The 23,231-nt window shown below is 44.7% G+C and overlaps 2 protein-coding genes across 2 annotated transcripts in view; one reads left to right on the top strand and one right to left on the bottom strand.

The window, feature by feature from the left end:
* The window catches only part of LOC117203991 (uncharacterized), a 62,402-nt gene that overhangs the window by 19,730 nt on the left and 19,441 nt on the right, over positions 1 to 23,231 (bottom strand).
* LOC101274361 (hydroxycarboxylic acid receptor 2) lies at positions 9,143 to 11,227 on the top strand. Its single transcript, XM_004286872.4, is given in 2 exon segments — positions 9,143 to 10,265; positions 10,267 to 11,227. Coding segments are annotated over 2 exon segments (1,086 nt in total). The 5' UTR covers positions 9,143 to 9,239; the 3' UTR covers positions 10,327 to 11,227.

Here is a 23,231-nt window from a genome sequence, read left to right as displayed (position 1 = left end):
CCGTTCCAAGACCGACCAGAAGAATCAAAAAGCGGGCGGTGGCCCAGTTCCTGGAAATCCCTGCCCCTTCCCAAAATAGCTGGAATACTCCTCCCCTCATTAGCCTATGAAATTACCCACCCCTATAAAAACTGACAACCCCATACCTCGTTGACTTTCTCACCTTCTGAGATGGCTCACACTCTGTCTGCTGAGTGTGTTTCTCTCTAAATAAATCCACTTCCTACCCATCACTTTGTCTCTCACTGAATTCTTTCTGTGATGAGACGTCATCAAGAACCTGAACTTCATTAAGTCCTGAAACCAGGTGTGTGATCTCAGTTGGAAGACTGTGGGTTTTGGCCAGGTTTGGATCCCGGCACAGGGGTTCATGTCCCAATCTGAGGTGCACTGTTTCACAACCACAGTCTTGACTCTGGTTTTGCTTCTCTTTTTTAAAATGCATAGAATGTGTTGAAACAAATGTTATCAAGAAGTGTTCGGAATTGTAAGGAACAGTCATATAGCTTTGTTGACAAAGCTTTGTTTAAACTACCTGGAATAGGAAAATGTCATCGATTTAAAAGAAATATTGTGTCCTCTGACTTATAGGGTCTTTCAGGAAAGTCACATAAAAGCGAGAAGGGATAGTAGACCATTATTGTTCAGGAACTGTATGGAAAAAATAAGAGGTACCTTTTATTGGTGCTGACAACATAAACATTTAGGTTCTGGTCTATTCTCAGAATGGGCTTCCTTACCCTTTCCGACAACCGACATGGTTAAGATGGTGTCTGAGGTCACCAGTGTGCAGGGGCTGCTTGGACGGGACTGGAACTCTGGGCACAAGGGGTTGAGCCATTTATTCCCTAGCAAGGTGGGGAAGTGGCCACACTGCAATGCACAGTCTCAGCCTGCTGCCTTCTGGGCCTTTGAATCCACAGAGGTTTCCAATATTACTCAAGCCTCCATCATCCCAGTGAGTGCATAAATGGCTTCAGGATCAGCTAATATTGATAATTTGCAGGGCCCAGTTCAAAGTGAAAATGCAAGGTCCCTCATTCAGAAAGAATTGAGAATTTCAAGATGGCGACAGCAGGGCGTTACACTAAACACAGGACCCTTTGAACTCATCCATGAAGCTGGGGCCATACATTTTATGTGTAGAGAGGTTGAGCTAGAGCAGAATGAATAGATGGGCTCACATGTGGGCTTAATCTATACTCAGCTTCCAGTGATGATAGAGTTGCAGTGAGAAGGGGGTCAATATTTTCTTCCTTGTAAAGATTCATTCATTCATTCATTCCCTCTTTCAAGGAACATTTATTAGGCACCAGCTCTGTACCGGGCACAGTAAAAACACAAAAAACATAGCCCCTCACCCCATGGGTTCCATTTCAGAAACCAAGGAAAAAGTAAATTTACCATTCAGGGCAACTGCAGTGAAAGTGATAAACTTAGGGTTTACAGGAGAACCCGGGGCCCTTAATCCTGGCTTCGGGGCTGAGGGAAGGCTTCTCACAGGAAGTGACTTGTGAACTTAGCCCTGAAGGATGGAGAAGAGGCAACCAGATTGAAACCTAACGGGACCCTATAGGGCTCCCAGGTGTGGAGGCCTTTTTGTCCCCCATTTCTTATAGGCAAGACTCCAGCCTCCATGACCTTCCCTGAGTTCCAAAGGGCAGATTAGAACACTTGCTAATCAAGCGGGGAGCTGCCAGGAAACCACTTGAGGCAAGATTAAAGGGACTAGAAAAACTCATCAAGATTAGGAGACCAAGGGCTTCCCTGGTGGCGCAGTGGTTAAGAATCCTGCTACCAGTGCAGTGGACATGGGTTAGAGCCCTGGTCTGGGAAGATCCCACATGCCACGGAGCAGCTAAGCCCGTGCACCACCACTACTGAGCCTGTGCTCTAGAGCCTGCGAGCCACAACTGTTGAGCCTGAGTGCCACAACTACTGAAGCCCGCGCACCTAGAGCCCGTGCTCTGCAACAAGAGAAGCCACCCAATGAGAAGCCAGCGAACCGCAACTAAGAGTAGCCCCCGCTTGCCGCAACTAGAGAAAAGCCTGTGCACAGCAACAAAGACCCAAGACAGCCAAAAATAAAAATAAAAATAAATAAAAAGATTAGGAGACCACCTGACATCCTGCACACACCCTAATCTTGTCAGCAACCCCACCCTTTTGAAACTTTGCAGAATAAAGCAGAATGCAAGACTGTTACTGTCTTGATCCTTATCACATACCCCGACTATAAGACCCCTCCCTATTCCCCAGGGAAGGGGGGCAGTTCTTGAGGCGCTAGCCTACTGTGTTCCCTCTTTGCCTGGCAAAGAAATAAAGCCACTCTTTCTTTCTCCTCCATAACTCTGTCTCTGTATTTCTGTTCGGCATCGGTGCACAGAGAGTCAAGATTTCGGCATCAAGATGACTCAGTGGGGAAAGGTGTTCCAGTTAGAGAGGAGAGAGAATGAGAACACAGATTGTTTGGGAACCGCAGGAAGATCAATGGGACAGGAATGAAAAGTCCAGGCTGGGCTACAACAACCTGGTAAGAGGTGAAGCCCTGAGATCCACCCAGGTGAGAAGGGTCTGCTCACAATCTTTCTTGATAGAAGATTTGTGAATAGCCTTGCAGACCCCTTTCTTTTTAAACAGGAATTACATTTATTTAATCACAGAGGCATACATGTTTTTGTTCAAAACTCAAGGAACACACAAGTATGTAAAGTAAGCAGTTAGTCTTCCTTTCATTCCTCCATCTCATTTTCTAGAGGTGATGACTTTTTTTTTTTTTTGGCCATGCCCATGTGGCACACAGGGAGGGATCTTTGTTCCCAGACCAGGGATTGAACCCCTGCCCCCTGCAGTGGAAGTGCGGAGTCTTAACCACTGGACCACCAGGGAAGTCCCGAGGTGATAACTTTTAACATTTGGGCTATATACACTCTTGCACAAAACTAATGAATCTTTAGTTTTGCTAAAGCAACATAGATAGAGAGATAGATAGATAGATAGATAGATAGATAATTTTGCAAGGTGCTCTTATCAGGAATATCTTCCTATATCAGAACAGAGATTAAGCTCCTTGTTTTTAATTATATTTCATTGTATAAATGGACCACATGTAGTTTATTTAACCAATGGCCTTTTAACAGACATTTAAAGTTATTTCCAATTTTCCTCTATTGCTGCCATCCTATGGTGAACATCCTATTCTGAATGATATATCTTTGGGTAAATGTGCCAGAGGTTTCAGAAGATAGATTCTTAGACATGGAATTGTTGAGTCAAAGGACAGGCATATTGAGTGAGGTAGTGTGCACAGTGGCTGAGAAAATAGCCCCTGGAGCCACAGTGTGGGTTCAAATCCTATCTCCTTTCCTTACTAGCTGTGTGACCTCGTGCAAGTTACTTAACCTCTCACTGTTTTGTTTTTCTTGTCTGTAAAAGAATAATACCTATCCCTTAAGGATGTTCTAAGCACTAAACAAGTTTAGCTTATAAAGCACCTACACTAGTGCCCAAATGGAGTAGCTCTATTTCTATTAACCCTTATTATTATCTTGTATTAGTTCTTATTATATTAGCTTTTATTATAACCTTGATCGATACCACCAAATCACCCAACAAAAAGGCTGAACCAACTTAGACTCCCACCGACAGTGTATGAGAAATACTTCTTCCGTGCTCTTGCCAGCAGGCCCTTGTTCGGTTGCTTTGTTTAATAAGCATTTTTCTCCTTTTTCAAAAACGAAACAAAAACAAAAACCTTTACTCCTTTAAAGGGGTGAAGTCCAATTTATCGGGTTTTTCGCTTGTTTGTGTGTTTGGGGTTGTACCTAGGAAGCCTTTGCCTGAGCCAAGGTCATGACGACTTACTCTCAGGTTTTCTTCTAAGAATTTTATGTCTTACATTTAGGTCTGTAATCCATTCTGAGTTCATTTTTGTGTACAGTTCAAGGAAAGGATCCAACTTCATTCTTATGCCTATTCAGTCATCTAGCAGCATTTATTAAAAAGATGATTCTTTCTCCCATGGATTTGTTTTAGCACCCTTGTTATAAAATCAGCTGACCATAAATGCAAGAGTTTGTTTCTGGACTCTCAGTCCTGCTCTATTGATCTATATATCTATCCTTATGCCAGAACCACACTGTCTTGATTACTGTAGTTTTTTTTTTTTAATTTATTTATTATTTATTTATTTTTGGTTGCATTGGGTCTTTGTTGCTGTGCACAGGCTTTCTCTACTTGTGACTAGCGGGGGCTACTCTTCGTTGCGGTGCGTGGGCTTCTCATGGCGGTGGCTTCTCTTGTTGTGGAGCATGGGTTCTAGGAGCCCGGGCTTCAGTAGTTGTAGCACATGGGCTCAGTAGTTGTGGTGCGCGGGCTCAGTAGTTGTGTCACACGGTCTCTGGAGCGCAGGCTAAGTAGATGTGGCGCACGGGCTTAGCTGCTCCACGGCATGTGGGATCTTCCCGGACCAGGGCTCGAACCCATATCCCCTGCATTGGCAGGCTGGTTCTTCACCACTGCGCCACCAGGGAAGCCCCTTGATTACTGTAGTTTTGCAGTAAGTTTTTAAATTGCGAAATGTGAATTCTCCAACTTTGTTCTTCTTTTTCAAGATTATTTGGTTATTCTGGTTTTGCCCTTAGGTTTTTTGCAATAAATTTAACACCACGTTTCGAAACCCTGAAATACCTTTCTCCTTTCTTTTAATGTCTCTGTTAGTCAGTATCACCAGCTTCCTCTGCCCCCTTACTTCCCAATTTCTCCTACTTCTTCTTCTTCACTAGTGGTCCAAAGGTCTCTCATTTCCCAAATGTCCCAACTCAATGTCATTTACTACCTGCAGAGGCAAGTCTCCCCAGATACCACCAATGAACTGTGCCTCCTGAACCCACACCCTTATGTGGCCCTCCCTGTGGAAGATGGGCTGGCGTGGTGACTTGCCTTAGCCAGTAGAATGTGGTGGAGGTGATGTTCTGGGATTTCCAAGCCTAGGCGTTCAGAAGGTCTGCCTGTGTGCTTTCGGAAGTGTTGAGTAGCCTTGTAAGAAGTCCAGCGCGCTCAGTGGAAAGAATATGTGAAGAGGCTGTGTGCAGATGGCATATAGAGAGACACAGACCATATGAAGAGGGAGAGAAGCCCAGGCATCCCACATGGCCTGCGTGAGCCTACCTGCCATCTAAGAGACCCCAAACAAGGACCAGCCAGCTGAGCCCAGTCAACCCACAGAACCATGAGAGATAACGCAATGGTGATTGTTTTAAGCCACTAAATCTTGTGGTGGTTTGTGACACAGCACTAGATAACTAAAACAGAGACCCCAGCTACGTTCAAAGACAAACAGTAAGAGTGCCAAATTCTAACCACTAGACCACCAGGGATGGATGGATAAACAAGGTCCTACTGTATAGCACAGGGAACTATATTCAATATCCTGTGATAAACCATAATGGAAAAGAACGTGAAAAAGAATATATATATGTGTATAACTGAGTCGTTTTGCTATACAGCAGAAACTAAACACAACATTGTAAATCAACTATACTTCAATTAAAAAAAAAAGGCAAACAGTGAATTAACGTCTCTGGGGTTTCTGATCTGTAAAATGGAGATGGTGATCATAATAGGACATCTCACAGGGTTTTTGAGAGGATTAAATGAGATCACGTAGGCACATCTCTTAGCCTCATGCCTGGCACAAAGCAAGCATTTGATAAAGGACAGTTATTGTTATTAGTATCTTTTTAAAATAAATTTATTTTATTTCTTTATTTTTGGCTGAGTTGGGTCTTTGTTGCTGCGCGCGGGCTTTCTCTAGTTGCGGTGAGAGTGGGCTACTCTTCGTTGCGGTGCCTGGGCTTCTCATTGCGGTAGCCTCTCTTGTTGTGGAGCATGGGCTCTAGGCACGTGGGCTTCAGTAGTTGCGGCACACAGGCTCAGTAGTTGTGGCTCATGGACTCCAGAGTGCAGGCTCCATAGTTGTGGCGCACGGGCTTAGCTGCTCCGCGGCATGTGGGATCCTCCCGGACCAGGGATTGAACCCATATCCCTGCACTGGCAGGCGGACTCTCAACCACTGCACCACCAGGGAAGCCCTGCTATTGTTATTTTTAATTTTAAAAAGTAGTTCCGTCCCGTTCAGGGGCACATTCCAGTTGTAATAAGAGAACTAGGCATGGAGATTCGAGTTAATTGTGAAAGTCACAAATGTTAAGCGGAATTTCCCCCAAACTTGGTAGAATCACTGCCTGAGCTGTTGAAATGATTCACTGGAACAAGTTTCTGTACAACTCATGCACTAGTAAGAAAAAAAAAAAATACATAAAAGAAGGACAGGAGCAAGACAAAACATGCCCACAGCACAATCGGAAGACAGGAAATTCCATAGCAGGGCCAGAATCCAGGGAGGCTGGGATTGACATTCTGTCTGAGTAGTTGTGGACCTGGATTTAGAATCCTAGGGTGTGAGAACTGGAAAGAAGCTGGAAGATGGTCTCATTCCCCACTTTATACATGAGGAAGCTCAGGGGTTAAGAGGTTTCACGGCTAATGATAGAGTGAGAAAAAGGCATCCAGGGCCTCCAATTTCTCTCTTTTTTTCAAACGTAACAGTATCTATTGTTGTTCTTTCCTAATTTTATCCGTGGTATTGGGGTTTTTTTTGTTTTCATTTTTTAAGATTTTTTTGATGTGGACCATTTTTAAAGTCTCTATTGAATTTGTTATAATATTGCTTCTGTTTTATGTTTTGGTTTTTTGGCCGCGAGGCACGTGGAACCTTAGCTCCCCGACCAGGGATGGAACCCACACCCCCTGCATTGGAAGGCGAAGTCTTAACCGCTGGACTGCCAGGGAAGTCCCCTATGACTTTTTATTTCTTTTTAAAAAGCAAATATTGGGCTTCTCTTGTGGTGCAGTGGTTAAGAATCCGCCTGCCAATGCAGGGGACACAGGTTCAAGCCCTGGTCCAGAAAGATCACACATGTCACAGAGCAACTAAACCCGTGGGTCACAACTACTGAGCCTGAGAGCCACAACTATCGAAGCCCATGCGCCTAGAGCCTGTGCTCCGCAACAAGAGGCGCCACCGCAATAAGTCCACACACTGCAACGAAGAGTAGCCCTGCTCGCCACAACTAGAGAAAGCCCACGCCCAGCAACGAAGACCCAACGCAGTCAAAAAAAAAAGAAAAAAAGGAAATATTATGAAATTGTAAAACTTAGAAACGGAGGATCCCTTGCAAATTCCAGTTCCCCAAAATAACTATCGTGAATAGTCAGGTTTTCTGACTCTTAGTTAATAAAGGCACTTAGGGTTTACTTTAGGGTTACTTAGGGTTACTTTATGAATGTCATTGACAAGTCCACATGCATCCAAGAAGGGAGCAGGATATTCACAGGCAGCAAGGATGGGAAGCAAATACTAGTCATTTCACTAGAGTCTAACTACAGCCACATAATGTGACCTCAACCCAGTAAGGCCTTCTAGAAGGGGCAATAATATAATAAGAGGCAGTGTAGTGTAATGGTTAGGGACACAGGCCTTGAAGCCAGGGCCAGATTCAAATCTTATTAGCTGTGCAGCATTGGATAGATGACCAACCTCTCTGAGCTTCCTCATTTTGAAATTGGAATCAGTAACAGTCCCTACCTCATGGACTGCAGTCAGGGGAAAACAGGATAATGTATTTCAGATGATGGGACTTCCCTGGCGGTCCAGTGGTTAAGACTCCGCGCTTCCACTGCGGGGGGCACAGGTTCAATCCCTGGTGGGGGAACTAAGATCCTGCATGCCGAGCAGCACGACCAAATAAATAAAGAAATAAAAATAAAGCGCTGAGTGTGGCGTCTGGCACAAAGGAAGCTCCCCCTACCGGGGGTGCCAACACCATCTTCATCATCGTCAAGTGCCACTGCCTCCTGTGTGAGTCTATCATTAGATCATCCTGACTGCCGTTTCCTGGGAGGAGTCTACAAATCCCTATCGTGGAACCTGGGTGTGAAACTAAAGAAGCAGATGTCCTACTTCTCACTCAAAGTAGAAGCAACACAACTAGAACCCCTTGCACGGCAAGAATTCATCAGACCAAAATACTACAGGGTGGAAACGTTCTGTAGTGTTACACCCAATTATATCGAAAAGCAAAGAAATGATGTGTGCAACGATGACCTGCTGCAAGGCAGAGGTCAAAGTCTTTTTACATTCTCTAAGTTTAATTTTCCAAAAATGGGGGCGTTTCAAATATTACGTGCATCGTGGGGGAGGTTGTGTGCGTGTGGGGACAGCTGGCATACCGCTGGTATATATACGCTCTGTACTTTCCACTCAGTTTTGCTGGGAACCTAAAACTGCTCTAAAAAATAAAGCTTATTAATTTTAGTAAGTCACGTGCTCAACAATAAATTACTTACTTGAGCAAGAAGCCATCTCAAAATCTAACACAAACAAAGAAAAAAAACTAACTTATTGTAACACACCACTGGCAACCCAACTGGGTTCAAGTTTTCAAGCATCTGATGAAATGGCATGCTGCTCTCAGATAGCTTCTTTTTCCCCTTAGCTGGGGATTAATTGCAGGGTTCTGGTGTAGAAAAGCAACCCATGTTTTACAAAGAAGATAGCATGGAAACATCAAATGCAACACATCTGTCCTCATAAAATACTAGACAATTACTGTCCTCTCGACCTTTCCAAAAAAAAAAAAAAACCATACACATGCTACTGTTTCCTAAAACATAAGCCTGTTAATATTCCATGCAATTCTTCATGTTTCTGTTGAGAAACATGAAGTAAATTATTATTGCTGTTGTTGTTTTGTTTATTATGCAAGGCAACCACATGACAGTGAATTAATTCTCCCATGTTAAGTATTCAATATACAGGCACACAGCCTTCCACATTTCAGTCTGCTTGAATTATGTCACGTCATAATTCACAATGACAGTCTGCTTGCCCAAACGTATTCTTTACATTTAGAAAATTCTGTGGGTTCTTATATGCCCGGGGATTTTTTTTTTTGTTATTTGTTTATGCAAACAGCAGGTTTCATAAGAGACTCGCTGGCTTTTTTTTTTTTTTAAAGCGATTTCGTAGTTTCCTGGTAACCATTCAGTCATCTATTTCAACACCCTGACATGACATAAAGGCGAGTGCTGAACCACAGGTTCGCCACTCAGACCCACACCTTGTTCCCTGAGCGTTCGCTAGGTGAGGCGCTCCCTCAGACCAACGCGATTCACTCATGAACCTGTCCCACCCGCATTTTCTGGAAATAGGCAAGAAGAACTGCTGTGTGTTCCGGGATGATTTCATTGCCAAGGTGCTGCCGCCGGTGGTGGGGCTGGAGTTTGTGTTCGGGCTCCTGGGCAATGGCCTTGCCCTGTGGATTTTCTGCTTCCACCTCAAGTCCTGGAAAGCCAGCCGGGTGTTTCTGTTCAACTTGGCTGTGGCTGACTTCCTCCTGATCATCTGCCTGCCTTTCCTGACGGACAACTATGTGAGGAAGTGGGACTGGAGGTTTGGGGAAGTCCCCTGCCGGCTGATGCTCTTCATGTTGGCCATGAACCGCCAGGGCAGCATCATCTTCCTCACGGTGGTGGCCGTGGACAGGTACTTCCGAGTGGTCCATCCCCATCACGCTCTGAACAAGATCTCCAATCGGACGGCGGTGCTCATCTCCTGCCTCTTGTGGGGCATCACTATCGGCCTGACGATGCACCTCCTGTACAAAAAGATGCTGATCAGGAGTCACAATTCGAATTTGTGCAGCAGCTTCAACATCTGCGATACTTTCCGCTGGCACGACGCCATGTTCCTCCTGGAGTTCTTCCTGCCCCTGGGCATCATCCTGTTCTGCTCGGCCAGAATCATCTGGAGCCTGCGGCAGCGACAGATGAACAAGCATGTCAAGATCAAGAGGGCCATCAACTTCATCATGGTGGTGGCCGTCGTCTTCACCATCTGCTTCCTGCCCAGTGTGGCCGCGCGCATACGCATTTTCTGGCTCCTGCGCACCGCTGGTACGCGGAACTGTGACACCTATCGCTCAGTTGACCTGGCGTTTTACATCACCCTCAGCTTCACCTACATGAACAGCATGCTGGACCCTTTGGTGTATTACTTCTCCAGCCCATCTTTCCCCAACTTCTTCTCCACCTTGGTCAACCGCTGCCTATGGAGGAAGGTGCCGGATGAGACCGAGAATAACCGCAGCACAAGTGTCGAGCTCACGGGGGATCTGAGTACTACCAAGAATGTTCCCGACACTTTTAATGGCCAATCCCAGTGAGCCTCAGAGCCCCTCTTATCTGACGCTGGCCTCTCCTTAAAATAACCAAGCCAAGAAGGGAGAGGATCATCAAGGACCAAGATCTCTGGAGAAGCAGCTGGGCTGGTACACAGAGTAACATCACGAGCCTTGGCCTGTGGTTTCCCAGAACTTCCAGATCCAGAGAATCAGATTTAGAGAATCGGTCTGGCAGCATAGGCTGCTTGGTTGCAGCGTGTCTCCACCGGGATCTCGGGGGAATGGAGGAAGAAGCTTCTAGGCGTCTGAAACTTCTGTTCAATCTCGGACACTCGCAGAACTGAAGATGGCAAAACTGTCCACATTTCTGCTGCTGGAGAGTTGGAGCCACAGAGACGCCCACTGGCACCTGTGACTCACCAGCCTCTTTCCTTCACCTGCCTGAGACTTTGATGGTTCTCGGCTCCTGGGGCAACGCCTAGGCTGTTTGTGGGCTCCCACTGGGATAAGGAAAGCTAAGTGATTGGAGGGGAATTATTGCTCCTGGAGGGAGCCCAGGCATCATGAAACAAGCCAGGAGGTCACCTGGGTTCCGTGGGACCAATCCATCTTTCAGCTACGCTTTAGCAGAAATGGACCAGACAGAAACTCATAAGCTCTGGTTAATATCTGAGTTTCCAGTGCTGGTAAAGAGGGGATTTGCCCCAGCAGGGACTGAGCAAAACAGTGTTACTAAGGGAAAGGAAATGGCATTTATGTTACAACCTGCAAGGAATCCATTCCTCTCTTGTTTACACAAATTTGAAGGTTGAACTGTTAAAAAGACTTCAGGGAGAGAGCTGCTTGCCACCTCTGTTTGCTTTTATCACTAAAAGGGAAATGCTGCCCAATGGTTAGAGGGGGGAAAGCTTCCTCCTGGTTCATTTGCTTGTGTTTCTATAAGAAATCTACCACTTCAATAAATTTTGCTATGAGACACACAATCTGGTGTTGCATGTGTCTGGGTGATGGTTCACAGACATGGACTTCTTACTTATGTGGAGAATTTTATGTGTTGTTAACCCATAAAATTTTCAACCAGGTTGCCCTGGTAGAAAAATACCACATACTGTAAAGTAAGAAAAGGACGTGACTCTAACCTGCAACATGAGATAGTTAAGTAAAACTTACATATGCATTCGAACAAAGATGGGAGAGAGCTGGGAGAAGTAAAAGCAATTTAATTCAGAAGGGTAGTACAGACAGGACTGCAAGGGCACTTTGCTTTATTTAGGGCTTGGTGAATGTTGCTATGAGTATTTGTGTATTAAAAAAGGCATCCAGCCAGACTGGGGGAGGAGAGAACTTCCTGTGGAATGGTTTCAGTTCCCAGTTCTGGGATGGAAAGGAGACGTACTGGTTTGAGTCTGTGATCGGTCCAGGTTTCTGTTACGCTTTCACTTCCACTCAGTTCTTTAGCAAGATGAGGCTTGCTTTGGCATTGTGGCTCGGATGCCAATAAGAAATGCAGATACTCAGCCTCCCAGCCATGGCTGAATGGCAGTAAAGGAAGAACGATGAACCTTCTTGAGGTTCTGAAGTGTTTTTTGATCAGTGTGCTTGTCTGTTTTTTCAATTAACTCCTAGAGACAGAAAGTTAAAAGCAGAGATCACCTTCTTAAAGAGGAACAGATGAGCAGAGCTGAGCTCAGAGGAAAGCAGGGATTCCCCCAGCCCCAGATGCATGAGTCAGCAGGGAACCCAGTTGTGAAACTCCAACCTGTTCAGAACTAACAACCCACATCCGTCCTTTCGTTCATTCATCCCATCAGCTTTTATGTATTAAGCACCAGCTGTGTGCTGTTGTGTTCTGAGTGGTTGACGGAAATAGAGCAAGGAACAAGGTCCCCAGGACCCTCTTCTCATAGAACTCACATTCAAGGTGGGGAGGCAGACAGAAAAGAAGTAGACAAATAAATGGAAAGGGAGCTTGGGATGTCTATGAGGACTCTGAAGCCAACAAAGCAGGGTGACAGGCTAAAAAGGGGGTGGGACTGGGATGACTGGGAAGTGACCTGGAGCTGAGCAATGAATAACAAGACAGAGCAAACAGTGCAAACATCTGGAGGAAGGGCATTCTAGGCAGAGGGGATGGTAAGTGCAAAGGCCCTGAGGTGTGTGAGTGTATTAGTCTCCTAGGGCTGCATAGCAAAGTACCACAAATTTGGTGGCTTAAAAAAACAAAAATTTAGGGTTTTCCTGGCAGCGCAGTGGTTAAGAATCTGCCTGCCAATTCAGGGGACACGGGTTCGAGCCCTGGTCCGGGAAGATCCCACACGCCGCGGAGCAGCTAAGCCTGTGCGCCACAACTACTGAGCCTGCTCTCTAGAGCCCACGAGCCACAACTACTGAGCCTGTGTGCCACAACTACTAAAGCCCGCGCGCCTAGAGCCTGTGCTCTGCAACAAGAGAAGCCACTGCAATGAGAAGCCCTTGCACTGCAACGAAGAGTAGCCCCCGCTCATCGCCACTAGAGAAAGCCCACGCACAGCAACGAAGACCCAACGCATCCAAAAATAAATAAATAAATAAATAAATAATTTAAAAAGAAAAGAATGAAACAATGCCATTTGCAACAACATGGATGGACCTAGAGATTATCATATTAAATGAAGTATGTCAGACAAAGACAAATACTGTATGATATCATTTATATGTGGAATCTAAAATATGACACAAATGAACTTATTTATGAAACAGGAACAGACACAGACATCGAAAACAAACATATAGTTACCAAAGGGGAGAGGGGGTGGGGGAGGGATAAATTAGGAGTTTGGGTTTAGCAGATACAAACTATATATAAAATAGATAAACAAGGTCCTACTGTATAGCACAGGGAAGTGTATTCAATATCCTATAATAAATCATAATGGAAAAGAATATGTATAACTGAATCACTTTGCTGTATATCTGAAATGAACACAACATTGTAATCAACTACTTCAATTAAAAAAAAAAGAGAGAGAGAGCAGTCTCCTAAATACTTCTGTTTCCCTGTCCAGGGGAATGCCAACATTAATTTTAATAAACTTATTTATTTTATTTTTGGCTGCGTTGGGTCTTCGTTGCTGCATGCGGGCTTTCTCCAGTTGCGGTGAGCGGGGTTTACTCTTCGTCGCGATGCAAGGGCTTCTCATTGTGGTGGCTTCTCTTGTTGCGGAGCATGGGCTCTAGGTACACAGGCTTCAGTAGTTGTGGATCGCGGGTTCTAGAGCGCAGCCTCAGTAGTTGCAGCGCACGGGCTTAGTTGCTCCGCGGCACGTGGGATCTTCCCGGACCAGGGCTCGAACCCGTGTCCCCTGCATTGGCAGGCAGATTCTTAACCACTGCGCCACCAGAGAAGCCCGCCAACATTAATTTTAAAAGGGAGCAAGCAATGACATTCTGGGCTAAACCAATGGCATATTCTACTCAGTCTCAAACTGTGTGTGGTACAACGTGTGAGTGAGTGTGTGTGTGTGTGGGGGGGTGTAACTATACGTATGCATGTCTGTGTGTCTATATACATATTGGAAGGGGCAGTTATCATCATTTACACATCTCTTTTTCATTACTTCCTCTATATTTTGGAGGGTACCAGTTCTTGGGGTCATTGAGTTCCATGAGTTTACTCTCTGCAATGTAAAAAAGTAGGACTTCCTTTTAGCTGCTCCCAAAGAAATGCCCTGGGACTTCCCTGGCGGTCCAGTGGTTAAGACTCCTCGCTTCTACTGCAGGGGGTGCGGGTTCAGTCCCTGGTCGGGGAACTAAGATCCCGCATGGTGTAGGTTAAAAAAAAAAAAAAAGGGGGGATTACCCCTAAGTCCAGAACCATAAAATCAGGTGTACAAAATTGTCTTTGTTTCTGATTTTATGAACTCTCTTACCTTTCCAAGTTTATTAGCCTATCTGCCCCAGGGCACCTTGCCTGACGGGAGGGGATTTAAACTGCACCTAGTGTTCTGGTCCTTAACATGCCTTTTGGTTTAATAGTCAATCCGCTGATTATGGTCTGATTATGGTCTGTCAATCCTGATTATGGTCTGTCAATCCGCTGACCTTCCTGCTTACAACAAGCAGTTGGATTCACAGACGGTCCATCAAGCCCAGCTCGCCTCTCTCTTCCCCCACTTTGCTTCTACAATCAGAATTTAGCTGAGGGATTCGGTTAACCACAGTGCCTTGGTGAAGCCACTAGGTACTGGAAATTGACCAATTACCAACCAACGGAAATATGGATCATCGCCTGCTCCCCCATCCTTTGGATCAAATTGGCGACTTCTTCAAATTGGAAAGGAAATTTTGATGAAATTCTTCAGTCGTTGAGGCCGGGTTGTTTGTGTTACTGGAAATTCCTCTTTTTTTATTTTTGTCCTTTCTCATGGTAGGGAGAAGATGCCTTACTATAACTGTTTAACTCCAAGTGCTTATGGATGAAGTAACTGAAACACACGTAAATTAACTTAAGCAAAAAAATTAAAGAGAGAAGAAATATAGCGGTGTTTCTAAACTAAGAGAGAATTCAACCAGGTGTGGGCAGACCCAGGACACCAGCGCACAACTCTTCACCCGCCTCTTAACCATGAACATGATTCAACCCTTAATACCTGTGTCTCTCAGGTCAGATTCTCATAAGAAATAATCTGATTGGTCCCAAACCACATTTTATAAAAGGGTCATTAGGACAACAATCACATGGCTGTTGTGTAAAGGGTTTTTTTTTTTTTTTCCAGTTTTCTGGAGATATAATTGACATACAGCACTGCAGAAGTTTAAGGTGTAAGCATAATGATTTGACTTACATACAACATGAAATAATGATCATGATAAGTTTAGTAAATATCTATCATCACATATAGATACAAAATTAAAGAAACAGAAAAAAATTTTCCTGTGATGAGAACTCTTAGGATTTACTTTCTTAACTTTCATCTATAACATACAGCAGAGTTAATTATATCTGTCGTGTTATACATCACATCCCTAAGAATTATTTATCTTATAACTGGTAGTTTGTACCTTTGACTATCTTCATCCAATTCCCCCTCCCACACCGCCTTCCTCTAGTAACTACTAAAGGGTATTTTAATTTTTAAATATTAATTAATTAATTTATTTATTTTTGGCTGCATTGGGTCTTCATTGCCGCGCGTGGGCTTTTCTCTGGTTGCGGCGAGCAGGGGCTACTCTTCGTTGCGGCGCGCCGGCTTCTCATTGCGGTGGCTTCTCTTGTTGCAGAGCATGGGCTCCAGGCGTGCGGGCCTCAGTAGCTGTGGCACGTGAGCTCAGTAGTTGTGGCTCGAGGGCTCTAGAGCACAGGCTCAGTAGCTGTGGCACATGGGCTTAGTTGCGCCGCGGCATGTGGGATCTTCCCGGACCAGGGCTCGAACCCGTGTCCCCTGCATTGGCAGGCGGATTCTTAACCACTGTACCACCAGGGAAGTCCCTAAAGGGTATTTTTAAACTACTGTTTATATGAACTCATGCTGACTGCCAGGCGTTCCTCAGATAACATTTCAGACCACCGCCCACATCACTCGCTTAAAAACCACGTTTGCGCTTTCAGCAGACTTGATCTCAATTCTCTTGCTTCCAAAATTTCTGCCACGTTACAAAACTCTGGAGAACAGACAGGTAATCAGCCAACCTTGAGGAAGAAATGCAGTTCACACTGCCCCAAACCCAAACAGACGTGGACCTCCAGATGTTGACTGCTAGAGCCCTTCCGAAGGCCTTCCTAGAGAATTAAAATCTTTGCAATTTTATATATTACTTAATAAACTCGAGTCCAAGACATACTCTTTGGCAGGCTTAGCTGTGGTGAGTACCTAGCCATGACATTCTGTTCACTGAGTTCTGCGTCTGCTATGACACAGGAAACATGGCTATTTTTACAGCCCGGTGCTGGGTTCTCTTGGGGCTCAAGTTTAAGATTTGGTCACCCTCTGTCTCTTCAGGGAGAAGGGATTTGCATGTGGCATTACAAACATCAGGCCTGATCACAGTCGCATGGCCCTGTCTTATGAAAGGCAAGCACTTCTAGGCTCTTAACAAATACTGATATACTGGGCACTGGCCAGTATAGAGAGAGATTTACGGGCATCAATAGGTATTGGGAACAGTACATGACATTTCCAATGCAACTGAAAAGAACAGAAAACTGCCTACTGATGTCATCAGGTTGAAAGACAGTGGGTTTCTTTTCATTGTGCTTACAAAATATCCCTCCTTTGGAATACAATGCTTCAGTAGGAAAATGGTATTGATTCATTTTTTATTTCAGTAAAACAACATGAGGCAAAGATTGGCTCATAATTAGAGAGATGCTTCATTTAGCATCATTTGATCGCTATCAATTATTGTATGGAAGATTTCCTCCACGCCGTCGGCCAGACACTATGCCTAGTGTTTTCCATAGGTGATCTCGTTTCATCCTTTCAGTAACTTCATAGGGTAAGTGCTATTCCATTTCACAGATACGGGAACTGAGGTCCAGAGAGTTTGAATAATTTGCCAAAGGTCATAGGACCTGTAAGTGATGAACCGAGGGAACAAGTATAGGCAGTCTGACTCCAGAGTCTTTGCCTTTAAAGTTCCGAAACAACGCAAAGTGAGAGATGAGCAACGTGAACTGAAAAAAGTAGGGTGAGTGCCTTGACCCATTAGGGGTCAATAAATCCAGAACTTTTCAGGCTGCCCGACCATTAGGGATCTCCCAGGTCCAGGCTGAGCTCATGTACTTAAGCTGCCAGGCACCGTGCTTGGCACTGAGTGGATCAATAAATGTTAGCTTCCCTTCTTCCAAAGCTCACTGGTGACTGAGCTCTTTATCCCTTGTTGAATATTCTTCTCGACTTTCTAATGAAGCTACCATCTCACGAGGAGGCAGGTAAACGATGTTCAGTGCAACAGTGTTTGTAATAGTGAAAACCAGGAAACAACCTAAGTGTCCATTAGAAGGGGAATAGATAAACAGCAATACAGGCACCCAGTGGAATACTATCAATACATAGCAGGGAAGAAAAAAAGGAACCCGAGTTACCTGTATCAATAGAACTGAACCTTGAGCATAACATCTAGAGCAAAGAGCAAGTTGCCAAAAGATACATGTAATATGATAACATTTTTTAAAATGTTTAAAATATGCTAAACGAAATAACATGGATTTTGGAAGCATCCATATGTAACAAAACAAAAATCATGGAAGAGAAGGAGGCATAGCAGCTGCAAGATACAGATGACCCCTGTGGAGGAAGGAGGAGCACTTGATTGAGGGAGGCCTCAACTGTCTCTGTAACGCTTTTACTTTATTTTAGAAGAAGGATCTGCAGATGTCCTTCAAAGGGGGAATGGTTAAACAGCCTGGGACACGTGCATGCCATGGAATACTACTTAGCAATGAAAAGAAATAGACTATTTGACACATGTAACAATTTGGGTGGATTTTAATGGCATTATGCTAAGTGGGAAAAAAAAGACCAATCTTAAAGAGTTTCATACTGTATGATCCCATTTATGTAACATGCTTGAAATGACAAAATTATAAAGAAAACAAATAGGGAATTCCCTGGCAGTCCAGTGGTTAGGACTTTATGCTCTCACTGCCGAGGGCCCAGGTTCAATCCCTGGTCAGGGAACTAAGATCCTGCAAGCTGAGTGGTGCAACCAAAATAAAATAAAATAAAAATTAAGAAGATGAATAGATCAGTGGTTGCTAAGGGTTAAAGAGGAGGGAGTGGGCATTGTACAGTATGAGGGTGTTCCCTCATGGTGGCAGAACCATCTGTATCTTTTTTTTTTTTTTAGCGGTACATGGGCCTCTCACCATTGCGGCCTCTCCCGCTGCGGAGCACAGGCTCGGGAGGCGCAGGCTCAGCGGCCATGGCTCATGGGCCGAGCCACTCCGTGGCATGTGGGATCTTCCCGGACCGGGGCACGAACCCGTGTCCCCTGCATCGGCAGGCGGACTCTTAACCACTGTGCCACCAGGGAAGCCCCCATCTGTATCTTAAATGTGGTGGTGGTTATACAAATCTCCATATGTAGTAAAATGTCATAGAATTAAAACAAAGACATACAAGAAGAAGAAGGATTGTTAACTCTGGGTGGTAGGAACACAAATTGTGTTATTGGTTTTTGATCTTTGTGAGTAGGAGGTTGTATACACACATGATCAGGTAACCTGACGGGACTATGGGGCAGATGCTACAATTCAGGCCCTCTCTCTCCATGTTCAGTTTTTCCTCCACCTTCTTTTGCATCCCTCAAAATACCCACAAATGTCCTTTATGTTTTAAAGATTTTATGGCTGGCAACTTGGGAAACTCATAAAGGGTAGCCCAAAATTAGCTTGTTTATGAAACCATAAGGTTAAAAACTCTTACAAAATGAAATAAGGGACTTCCCTGGTGGTCCAGTGGGTAAGATTCCACACTCCAAATGCAGGGGGCCCAGGTTTGATCCCTGGTCAGGGGAACTAGATCCCGCATGCATGTCCCAACTAAGAGTCCACATGCAGCAACTAAGACTCGGCTCAGGGCTTCCCTGGTGGCACAGTGGTTAAGAATCCACCTGCCAATGTAGGGGACACAAGTTCAAGACCTGGTCTGGGAAGATCCCACATGCCGTGGAGCAACTAAGCCCGTGCACCACAACTACTGAGCCTGCACTCTAGGGCCTGCATGCCACAACTACTGAAGCCCATGCTCCTAGAGCCCATGCTCCGCAACAAGAGAAGCCACCACGATGAGAAGCCTGCACACCACAACGAAGAGTAGCCCCCGCTCGCCACAAATAGAGAAAGCCTGCATGCAGCAATGAAGACCCAATGCAGCCCAAAATAAATAAATTTAAAAAAACAAGGAAAAAGACTTGGCGCAGCCTAAGTAAATAATAAATAAATAGACAAATAAATATTTTTAAAAAATGAACCTGGAAAACATAACGTGAAAGTCAGATACAAAGGGCCACATACTGTATAATCCCATTTGTATGAAATGTCCAGAAGAAACAAATCCATAGAGACAGAAGGCAGACTGTGGTTGCCAGGGGCTGGGGGAGGGGAGATGGGGTGTGACTGCTAAAGGGCAGGGGGTTTCTTTTTTGGGTGATGAAAATGTTTTGGAACTAGATAGAGGTGATGGCTATACAACACTGAGAATGTACTAAATGCCACTAAACTGTTCACTTTAAAGTGGTTCATTTTGGGCTTCCCTGGTGGCGCCGTGGTTAAGAATCTGCCTGCCAACTTAGGGGACATGGGTTCGAGCCCTGGTCCGGGAAGATCTCACATGCTGCGGAGCAACAAAGCCCTTGCGCCACAACCACTGAGCCTGCGCTCTAGAGCCCATAAACCACAGCTACTGAGCCCGTGCGCCACAACTACTGAAGCCTGCATGCCTAGAGCCCGTGCTCCGCAACAAGAGAAGCCAACACAATGAGAAGCCCGTACACTGCAACAAAGAGTAGCCCCTGCTCACCACAACTAGAGAAAGCCCGCACACAGCAATGAAGACCCAACGTGGCCAAAAATAAATAAATAAAATAAATTAAAATAAATAAATAAATAAAATAAAATGGTTCGTTTTATGTTATGTTAATTTCACGTGATTTAAAAAAGAAAACTGTTACAACTCTATAGAGTAGCTGCCCCTCTTCTCTAGCTCATCCTCTCTCCCATCTCTGTCCATCCCCACTCTCCGTCCCCAGTCCTCTCCTGGGTCAGGCAAGATCCCTGCCCCAGAGGGGGTGGTCTGAGGATGGACTTAGGGTGGAATACTAGGTATGAGCCAGTGTCTTGTGACTTCTGGTCGTTTCTAGCCTGGGTAGTTCTCGTATAAACATTTTCCTCAGTTTCACTGAATACAACTCCTTAGAGCAAGATATAAACCAGGGTGTCTGTTATGAGCTGATTTGTGTCCCCCTCCACCCAAATTGCTATGTTGAAGCCCTAACCTCCAGTACTCTTTTTTTTTCTTTTTTAATATTTATTTATTTGGTTGGGTCAGGTCTTAGTTGTGGCAGGTGGGCTCCTTTGTTGAGGCTTGCCAGCTCCTCAGTTGTGGCATGTGAACTCTTAGTTGCGGCATGCATGTGGGAACTATTTCCCAGACCAGGGATCAAACCCAGGCCCCCTGCATTGGGAGCACAGAGTCTTAACCACTGTACCACCAGGGAAGTCCCTCCAGTACCTCTTAATGTGACTGTATTTGAACAAGGGGTGTTAAAGAGGTAATTAAATGAAAATGAGGTCATTAGGGGTGGGGCCCTAATTCAATAGGACTGGTGCCTTTATAAAAAGAGGACACAGAGATTAGGACACAGATGTGCACAGAGGGAAGACCATGTGAGGACAGGGGGAAGACGGCTGTCTACAAAGTGAGGGGAGAGGTCTCAGAACAAGTAACTCTACCCACTCCTTGATCTTGGACTTCTGGCCTTCAGAACTGTGAGAAAATAAAATTTCTGTTGTTTAAGCCACCCAGACTGTAAAACTTTGATAAGGTGGCCCGAGCAAACTCGCACAGCGTCTGATTGTCTTTGTCCTATGCCACGTCAGCCAGTGGTTTCAGAGCTCAGCTGGAATGCCATATGTGTTTATTTAAAACCACTTATCACCTATAAATTAGAATAGAATTTCACATAAGGCCTCTTGTGCTACACAGCAGAGAAATTCAACTTAAAAAAAGTAGAAGAATAACATTAAAGACAGGTTGACTTTTCACAGGCAAACATTGCCCAACTGCCTCTTCTCTCTCTCCAGCTATCTTTTGTTTAATGATGGAAACCAATCTCAAAAGTCATTAAAATGCATATTTTTAAAAAACTGAGAGAAAAAAAAAATCACACTTCTCTCTGAGGTTCCCATAGAAGCTGACATTTCAGTCATGATTTCAAAAGAAAATTTTTTTAAACGAAACAACTAAAATTATTATAGTCCATCCAGAAAAAAATTGCTGAATAGTCTTATCTACTGTTAACATTTCTAACAAAGAATATTCACATAAAGCTCCTAAAAATTATTCTTCTAAAACAAAAATTGAACCATGCCTCTTTTCCTAACCTCAAAAACCTTCAATTATCCAAAGAATAGAGTTCCAACTCAGCACAGTCTTTGCTGCCAGGCTACCTGGTATCAACGTGGGGTGGAGGTGAAAGGGAATGGCTTTTGGAATTAGATGTTTCTGGGTTGAAATTCCAGCTTTCCCACTCCTTGGCCAGGTGCTGGGGGTGCAGAGAGGATGACAGAGGTCCTGGGCTTAGGATCCTTACAGCTACAGATATTTTATACTGAAATATAATTCACATGCTATAAAATTCATCTTTTTTTTTAGGTCATTTACTTTATTGAATATCTTGTGTACTTTCTTATAGTCTTAATTCAAGAGACTTTCTTTCAGATACATGCCTAAAAAGCCTGAGAACAGCAGGACAGCCAGGGCACAAAATTCAAACTCCTGCCCGGGCCCTTCCTATGTCTTTCCCATTGAGGACTAAGCCAGCACTTCCCCTCTATCTCAACAGCCCAGTGATCCCTCCTTTATAGCTGACAGAGTGAAATAAAATGGAATCTGGGAGAACCAACCAGTTGACAGAGGGAAGCCGGAGAAACTCTCAAGAGAGATGGTCCAGCTGATTCTGGAAGCCGCAGCAGGTCCCTGGGTATGGCTGCATGCTGGCAGAGGTGACCAGGATGTCCTGGGTCATAGCCTGGCTCCAGACACAGACTGGATTCCCAGACACCCAATCCACGCAACCAAGACACCATGCAACTCCCTGAGGATGCTGTCCTCCAGCCCTCAACCAAAGTTCACTGACTAAAAACACGAACTAAAAACAGATACTGATGCTTGATCTTAGACAAAAGGCTGAGAAATGATAAATTCATCCTTTTAAAGTACAGTTCAGCCATTTTTATTATTGTATATTCACAAACTTGTGCAAACATCACCACTGTCTAATTCCACAACTTTTTCATCATCCCGCCCCCAAAAACCCCCCATGCCCATTGTCAGTCATGCCCCATAGAGCTGCCCCAGCTCCTGGCAAATACCAATCTACTTTCTATCTCTATATCATCATTATTATTATTGTTATTATTGTTGTTGTTGTTATTATTATTATTTTGTGGCCATGCACCACTCAGCTTGAGGGATCTTAGTTCCCTGACTGGGGATTGAACCCGGGCCCTCAGCAGTGAAATCGCAGAGTCCTAACCACTGGACTGCCAGGGAGTTCCCATGATGTATTTTTAAATGAAGAAATGCCATTACAATGTTGGAAAAATTGAGGTAGGGCGATTTGGGCAGGGGGCCTTAAACAGGCTTTCTTCCCCATCTGGTTTTTGACTGTTTGTTCTTCTGAAGTTGAGTCCAACAGTCTTGTGGGACTGAGCCCTTCACCTGTGGGATCTGATGCTAATGAAACAGAGTAGGACCCTGTGGGGACCTCCCGGGTTCAAATCCTTTCTGTGTCCCCTGTTTCTTGTTTGTAGGAAATAGGCTTTATTCAGCCTCCTTGACCTTCCGAGTTCGGAAAGGGCAGATTTGAACAGTTGCTTATCAGGGAAGGGAGGGGATGCAGAAACAAAGGAGGAGCAGTGAAGAAACAATAGTGCAGCCTTGGGGCAGGGTCCTGGTTCCTCCTCAAGGGATACACAGAACAATATCTTTGAGTTCTTCTGTAGGAACTAAGACCCCCACCCAGGTGGAGGATGGTAACTTCAGGCCAAGCACAAGATTCCTGGGACACTGTCCTGTTACCTCACCACCAACCAATCAGAAGAAAGTCTGCACACAGTGGGAGGTGATGAAGACTCTGACCCCATCCCCAAATGATTTCCCTTTAAAAACTTTCCTGGTCAAGCAGAACATTTGGAGGTGGCTTTTGGACACAAGTCCGCCTTCTCCCCAGGTTGCCAGCCTCCTGAATAAAGCAAGTTTTCCTTTCCAACCAACACTTGTCTCT

Source organism: Orcinus orca, chromosome 15, assembly GCF_937001465.1.
Source record: "Orcinus orca chromosome 15, mOrcOrc1.1, whole genome shotgun sequence".
Lineage (NCBI taxonomy): Eukaryota > Metazoa > Chordata > Mammalia > Artiodactyla > Delphinidae > Orcinus > Orcinus orca.
Note: the sequence above shows the minus strand (reverse complement) of the source record. Positions and strands in the feature narration are given on the sequence as shown.